General features: G+C 32.5%; 1 protein-coding gene across 3 annotated transcripts in view; it reads right to left on the reverse strand.

The window, feature by feature from the left end:
* The window catches only part of Il7 (interleukin 7), a 78,753-nt gene that overhangs the window by 14,156 nt on the left and 56,149 nt on the right, over window positions 1-8,448 (reverse strand). For all 3 annotated transcript variants that reach the window (XM_048783090.1, XM_015485892.2, XM_015485891.2), the window contains exons 3-4: window positions 2,271-2,351; window positions 1,101-1,232 (exon numbers count right to left, since the gene is read on the reverse strand). In XM_048783090.1, the coding sequence (XP_048639047.1) occupies window positions 1,101-1,232; window positions 2,271-2,345 (207 nt within the window). In that variant the 5' untranslated portion in view covers window positions 2,346-2,351. The remainder of the gene's footprint in view (window positions 1-1,100; window positions 1,233-2,270; window positions 2,352-8,448) is intronic.

Here is an 8,448-nt window from a genome sequence, read left to right on the forward strand (position 1 = left end):
GTATTATAATATATATATATATATATATATATATATATATATATATATATATATATAACAAACATTTAATTGTTACTTATTTACAAAGGTGGCTTTTAAAAAACAGCATAAGCAAGCACAGAAAATTGGAAATAAACTTGTCAAATCTGGGACACAAGAGGACACTACCTTCTATCAAGTAGATAAAGCAATAATAAACAAAACTGTCCAAGTTATATAATCTCTATTTCCACCAGTGCCAATAGGGTTCAGAGGTAATCTTACCATTTTACTTTCTATGGGAAACTTCTGGTACTCAAACAAACAAACAAACAAAATTGTTTTTTTTATGTCATCAAATGTTTTTTAAAAAAAACATTAAGAAATTTAAGAAACCTTGACTTTTTATGTCAGCTAGTAAAATTCCTAAAGAAGGAAATAATAATGGCAGTAATGAATATTATATTACATTTTGAATGCTTTTTAGTACTAAGCACTTAACATGAATTAATGCTATTTAATAATTCCAACATCCTACAATGTGGATACTATTATTTTTCCATTTTGCAGATGAGGAAATTGTTGCCTAGAAGTGTCTTCCAGACTTTGTTGGTTGTTCTTAGTCCCTAATTCTAAGTGGAAAAGTAAAGGGAAATTATCCTTAGCTTGCATCACAATTTTTAATGCCAAAAATTAAAGAAAAAATTGACAGGCCTATATACCCCCAGTTTTAACACATATCTGTCAAACACATGTTAGTTGCTGTTTTACTGACTAGGACTCATATTATTTTGGACATATCTGGATTAAAGTTATTAAGTTTGGGAGATAAAAATTGATCATGCCCCATGCAATTTATCATCCTAATCTCCTTGCAAGTAATTATGGCAATGAAGTATTCTTTTTTAGTCCCCTTTCACAAACTATTAGTTCCCTTGCAACAAATCAATAGGCACTTTCCAAGTGGAGACTTGCTCCCAGAATGAAGTAAATATATCTCAATATTAGGTAGCCATAAGCACTTTCAATTCTATGATATTGAATGGGATGGTGAGAGAATAATAGTATCCAAGCACAGAAGTAATTTATATTTTTGTTCAGACTAAACACTCTCAGCTTACCTTGCTGGGGCAGCTCAACAATTTTAATGTGCCTTCTGAAATTCTTGATAAGTGGAGTTTGAAATCCTCACTCATATTCATTTTAAGAAATTGGTTCAACTTGCGAGTAGCACGATTTAGAAAAGCAGCTTCCTATTATAGGAAAAAGTTACAAGGGCTGTGGTTCAAATAAAATATTAGAAACTGCAGCATTCTTAAGGAGCCTAAAGTCAGAGCAAATTATTAAGTAATACCCCACCTCCACCCCAGCTTTCTCTTCCTGTTAATCACGTGACTGACAAGTACAGGACTGAAACTGTTTAGCTCCTAGGTGACAGCATAAAATGCCCAGAACTTGGTTTAATGATTATCTGACTCTTAAAGTCTCTTTACTCTGTTATATGTGACCTTATCATTTATAGGTGAACGCATTATAAGATTACTCAGTTTTAAACAGAATAACTAAATGAGAAGGCTTCTGGAAGCAGTAATGATGAAAAAGGTATGTGTGTTTTTTTCTTACTGATCCTACTTTCTAACCTTTGAGCTATGTATGAATAGCTAGCTGCTAATAAATAAAAAGGTCCATAGTCATGTGAAACACATTTTTGTAGATATTTAAAGAAATTAAAAAATAAAGAATTTATGGGTATAATATGAGATGCCATGAGATTAGTTTAGATACTGTGAGTTAAAAAAAAAATTAACAAATAGTACAAGAGAGTCTGTAGCAAGAAACGATACAAACTTTTAGAGATTTTGTACATTGTAATATTACACCAAGTAGAGGTGGTATTGATTTAAAGTTAAGCAAATATTGAAAGAAAAAAATTTTCGAAATGTCTACACCTAAGTTATATCCATGACTTATGTTTGTCTATTTGCAAGCAAGCAAACACTTTAAAAAGTCTTTTCCCAAATAAGAAATTTAGAAAAAAGAGATATGTGAATTCAATAGTTTTAATATTTTGAAGGTGAAAAATAGGATGGTATATAAAAAATTATTATCTATTAAGCCCAGGGCTACTTGTAAAATAATAGCATAAAAAGCATAATATAATTTAATTGAATAATGGACTTGTGTGGATAGAACCAAAAGAACATACTATTAATATAATTGTCTAACAGGGGCACACAAAATTGGAGCTTCTATAAAATCAAGAACGACAAACTCTAAATAATTATCATTACCTTTGAATCACCACATGAATGTCTTTTAAAAAAGTTAGATTCATTGTTTACACAGTCGCTATCAACTTCTATCATTTTTTCCTGTAATAAATAAAATAATATGGTTAAACTGAGGACTTTTCTAATATTTAGTAATTATAAAAATATCCATCTTATATATAATACCTGGTATTTATATGTTATTTTTAAGGAGAATAATTTTTGCCTGGTTTAACTTACTAGGTATGAACAGTAGTTTTCTATAGCTAAAGGATAAACAAGTATTTATGCAATCCTCTCACATATTTAAAGCACTTCTTACATTCAATAGTTTAATTCCAGAATTCACTAACAGAATTTGGCTCATTTAGGGAAATAAACAACCTATTTTAGAGGTCACACTATGTAGACAAAATACTGTAAAATTTGAAATAAAAAAAATTTGATGAATTTAAGAGGTCACATCCCATTCAATAGCTTGATATTGATCAAACAGGGAAGGGAATTTACATTAGAATGAAGAGAAAAACTTCTTGACACCAGAGTTAAGGTTGAAATCCATTCTACAGCATTTTTAACAAGACAATTTGGTATTGTTGATATAGAATTTTGCTGAGAAATAGTGAGATTGAATATGTGTGTGTTTGTTATAAACGTAGAGTGGAAAAACACTGGCACTTGCTCACTTTTCATTTCTAAGAAATGCAGATTAAGAAGTCAGGATTATCTGAATCAAGGATTTAGATGACATACTTGAAAGAACAAGATTTCAGATTCTCTTATGCACAAGATTGGACTAGCTCTGTCCAGCAAACTAGCAATTCCATGCAAACAGAGCTTCTAGAAGGACTTCATGCAGTCTTAGACTACATGACATCATCAAAGAAAGAGGATAAAGGTACAACAAGGACAGGATTTAGTTGTAGGATTCTGATCTTCATCTGCCCCTCAGAAAAGTGTCCATCACTCTTATCATGTATAGAAAGCATAATGGTCTCTGTGTTTGTCCTGACTTTAAAATGTATACACTATCTGTTTTACCCACAGGATATCATGTCTGAATACACAATGTTTTTATTTACCCATTCAACACATACTAAAGCCCAATGTGCAGAGTTTTCTACAAAATTCTGGAAAATACAGTCCTGGTTTCTTGTGCCATTTGATAAAAAGGGTGATTCTGCATCTCTCGGGCACATTTACATCACTTCTTTAGAAAAATATACTTTTGAAAATAGAAGATTTATTTCTGTCAAATACAAACATACTGCAAAGATCTCAAGTACAAAAGGTATATTTTTCTTTAACTGTCTTCAAGTTGCCATTATGCACATTCCCAAAAAGGTAGTGAAGAATTAATATTTTCCTGTCAAGCTATTTTCCTATTGATTTTCATTAAATTCCAAGAAGGATAATAAATCATATATAAATTTTTCTTTGGTTAAACATCGAACATTTAATTTTTGCCATGGCATGCTTCAAGAAAGAAAGTAGACCAACATATAGACATTAGTTATGATATTTTCCAAATTCACCAAATATATTGTATGAAAATGTGCCATATAAATTGTGATAATTTCTTGGCACATTTTAACAAATTGCATGACACATTGTGTGGATATTTGAAAAACATTAGTGCTTAGGCCAATGTTCCATGTAACTAATAAAACTTGTTTTTGGCAGATCTTCAGAAAGGTAATGTTATACCAGTTGATTTGTTGGCCAAATGTTTGATAGAGATGTAAGGGTGTTACTAGAACCTTAAAATATGGACTTATATAAAGGTCACAATTATTATTAATAATTTGACTTTAGCAAAATTTATGAATATATTTAACATAGGTTTGCATGGGTGCCAATTACAAATGCTTTCTAAAACTGTTTTTAATTCAAGTCCTATCAGAGAGCACTTCAGAGTAAGACTGTATAACTGTAGAACAGAATCATAGGTCCTCATCTCTTGATTTAACAAAAAGTAGAATTATTTGACCAGTACCACAATAAGTTTCTTATACATATCTTAATATATGTAAAGATTACTTCAAATTTGTTGTGAATATGGAAAATCAAAGAGAAAGGCCAAGATTACATTGACCGTAAGCTGCATTATTTTCCAGTATCAAATATGATGCCACGTTATTTCTAAAATACATAGTATCTTTTCAGTTTGTAGAATTAGATCTTTGAATTCAGCAGTTTTATCTTTGAAATTTTTTCTATTACATATTTAAGTTTCTTCTATTGTAAAGTATATCTATATCACTTCTTCTTTTATGTATTTATCACTAAAGAATTTTTTTTTCATTTTGTGTGGTTTTCTTTACCATGTATTACACATGCATGTTTTAATGGTGCATTCATTTCTGGTCTATGTTTTAATGTTCATTTATTTCCCCTGCAATCAAATCTAATATCTTCTCTGACATTGTATTTTTTTTAATGTTTTTACTTTGTTTCTTAAAGAGTACTGAGAAAAATGTTAGCTGTTTTTCCCCCTGCTTTCATGGATAATTAATCTTTTGATGTATATTCTTCCTTTTCCTTTTGCTTGCTTATATATTTGTGTATTCTTTTATTTATTTTGGTAGCATCAGAGTGCTTTATTTTTTGTTTTCTGAAGAGATGCTAAAGCAGAATACTGTTCAGCTAGTATTCGACATCTGTACCCATTTCATGGGAGAATGTATTAGTTTCCCAGGGCTGCTGTAATAAATGACCAAAAATTTGGTGGCTCAAAACAGTAAAAATTTACTCATAATTCTGTAGGTCAGAAATCCAGAATCAGGTTGTCAGTTGAAGGCTCTGGGGAGGATCCACTTTTGTGTGTCTCTTCTATATTCAGATGGCTGACAACATGTTTTGGAGTCCCTTGCCTTAATGATCACACAGTTAATCTCTGTCTCTATATTCACAGTCCCCTCTTTGTATGTGTCTAGAATCTCCCTATGACTCTATAAAGACAATTGTGAGAGCAGTGGATCATGCAGGTTAATCTCCCTGTGTCAAAATTCTTGACTTCAATTTGTAGATTCCTTTATCTTATAAATTTTCAGGGATCAGAATTCAATATTTTTGGGTGGCTATTAGCATACTAGAGACACAGATGTTCATCTGACCGTTGATGTTGGGTTTGACCAAAAGGTACACTTTTGGTAGTGGATGTTAGCAGACTGTACCGGAACAAACTAGAAATGTACTTGCACTACAGATTTTGGTTCCCTTGCCCTCTTAACTTTTAACATGAAGGTAAGTATCTGGTAGTATTCATATCTATTACTGTATAATTACTACAAAGGTAAAATAAGACAATAAAAATTTGCTATCGTACAGTCTGTAGGTGAGAGATTTGGGAAGCATTTCTGAATCTGGGAGCTTCTGGATCTGCACATTCCATGAGGATGCAGTAAAGATGTAGGCCTTGTGTGTGGTCACCTGGGCTTGAGGAGGACAGGAGGATGCATTTGCAAGACATCTTGTGTGTATGGCTATTAAAGGAGGCCTCAATAGCTCATCACATGAGCCCAGCCATAGACTTTCTTCAGTGTCCTTACAGAATGATGCCTAGTTTTCTCCAAGTGTGCATTGCACAAGAGAGGAAGCAGGAGGCTCTATAGCTTTTGCAACCGAGTCTCACACTGCCATATCTACCTTATTCTATTTGCAGGGGATGAGTCACTAACTCCAGTCCACACTTAGTGGTAAGGAATGAAACTCACCCTTTTAAAAGAAAGTGTGTAAAGGAATTTGGGGGCATATACTAACACAACCACACAGTTACTCCTCCATCTTTTGATCTTTTGACTAGGGATAAAATATGTGGAGATCATCAACTCTAGTCAACCTGAATACCTGTGAATCTGAGATATGTGTGTGTGTGTTTGTGTGTGTGTTTTCATATCCTTTTTTGGTTATTTTTTATACAGCAAATGCTGGCAGATACAGAAATCCTGCTTTGGGGATCAATCAGTTGTCCAAAAATAAAGAAGGAAGGGCAAAGGCAATGAACAGGGTCAGATGCTCCTTCCTCCCCAATTGCTATATTGTTTGTTATAAGATGGTTCTCTTCTTAATTTTTCCATGTTACTATCTTCAGTAGAGAGATTCAATATAGCTCACAGTGCATCTTCAGCATCACATGTGCTAAGATGACTAAAGTCTATCAATTGCTCATAGCTGATTCTAGTCAGCAGCTACATAACTCATTGTTGCTTCTTTTCCTCCCACATTTCATTTATTTTTGGTGGTCTTTGTAAGGGTTGCAAAGTTTTAATATAGAGAAGAATGATTCGACCTTAAGTCTTTTGCCGTTTTTTGAACATAAACTTGGCTCCTACATAAAGATTCATCATTTCTGATCATACTTATCACACTACATCCATCGTGCTATTTATTTTAGGGAATCCGTACTCTGTATAAAATTGTAAAAGTTTGCACAATTTTTGGAACACATTCAACTGGAACAAATTTTACCTACCATTTGTTAAGTAGCTTATTGGTTTATAACATTAATTGGTATTTAATTCCTGGTTAAAATGAAATCATTTATTCTTCATTAAAATACTTGTTGAGCATCTACCATGTGCCATTTAGTAGTGGGAATACTATTCATAAAATTATATATGGTTTCTTCTCAAAGTTTGGTGGGAAAGACAAACATTAATCCAGTAACCACAATCACTTCCCAACTTGATACTTTTTGTAAATAAATATGCCACCATGGAAATATATGCAAACAGATTTTTTTACATAGGGACCTCAAAGGAAACTTTTTCTAGAAGAGAACACTTCAACTGGGATGTGAAGCAAGAGTATTCTAGGGGAAAAGGGAATGAGAAAATTCATGATGTATAAACAGTTTGCATGGCTGTCTTTGAACTTAAAAGGAACATAGAGTGTAGGTGGCTCAATATAAGACAGAAAAGGAAAGAAGGGTTGTATCTGGCAGAGCTAGTGAAGCCTCTGGTTCCTAATTAAAGCTAGAAGGCCTAGAAGAGACCAAGTAATGCACAGTCTTAAAGGCATTTTAAAGGAGTTTTGCTTAAATCCCCAAAGCAATAGAGGAATGAGTCTCACACTGCCATATCGACCTTATTCTATTTGTAGGGGATGAAATATACCATTTCCAAGGATCGTATTTATAGCAGTATGCTAGAAAGTATGGATTCAAGAAAGAGTTTCCAGATGGCTCTTTACAAGGCTATTATATAATTTATTCTTGAATAATTTTTTATTGGAGATGGTAATAGGAGAGAATCCAGAGAAAGGTTAATAGATTCAAAAAAACATTTAGGAAGCAAATTTAACATGATTTTTAGATGAAAATTGAGGAAGATTGATATATCAAGGATGACTTTGAGTTTTCTGATGTACATAATAGAATAAACTATGCTGCCATTCACTGAGATAAATAACAGTAAAATAGATGGAATAGATAAAAATATGTGGTTGGTTTTCAACACATGATGTTTTAGCTGATTTCAAAGATCAGAGAGCAGTTACATATATAGATACAAAATTAATCTAGAGTGTTAGAAGAAAAACCAAGAGAATAAATTGTTTGAAGGAGTGGCAATTCATAATATAAATGTCAGCCAGAAGGTCAAATTCAGTTGCGTACAAATTTATCTGCATATGGAAAACAAAACTAAAAAGGAAAAAAAAAGTCTAAGATAGGATGGCAAAGTAATGATAGAATATGAAATGCAAAATTAAGCCAATATTATACTTATTTTGAGGTAGCATTTATAAACAAGTATTTATAATAAAACATTCAAAGAAAAAGATACTTAGAAGAATATATGGAAATGTGTATGGATATATATGCACATGAACACAAACATCCGGAAGTACCCTTAATGGACTTCTTCTGTTTAGCTGATGCTATCATGATCAATATTCTCTATCTTTCTAAAAAAATGTTGACAACTGCCCACAAAACATAGCACTCTTGACTGGTAGTCTAATTTTCTCAAAATGTGCATGGTATTTTTTTTTTCAATTTTTTTATTGTGGGTTGTTCAAAACATTACAAATTTCTTGACATATCATATTCGACACTTTGATTCAAGTGGGTTATGAACTCCCACCTTCACCCCATACACAGATTGCAGAATCACATCAATTACACATCCATTGATTTACAAATTGCCATCCTAGTGTCTGTTGTGCTCCGCTGCCTTTCCCATCCTCCACCCTCCCC

This window comes from Marmota marmota, unplaced genomic scaffold (genome assembly GCF_001458135.2).
Source record: "Marmota marmota marmota unplaced genomic scaffold, marMar, whole genome shotgun sequence".
Lineage (NCBI taxonomy): Eukaryota > Metazoa > Chordata > Mammalia > Rodentia > Sciuridae > Marmota > Marmota marmota.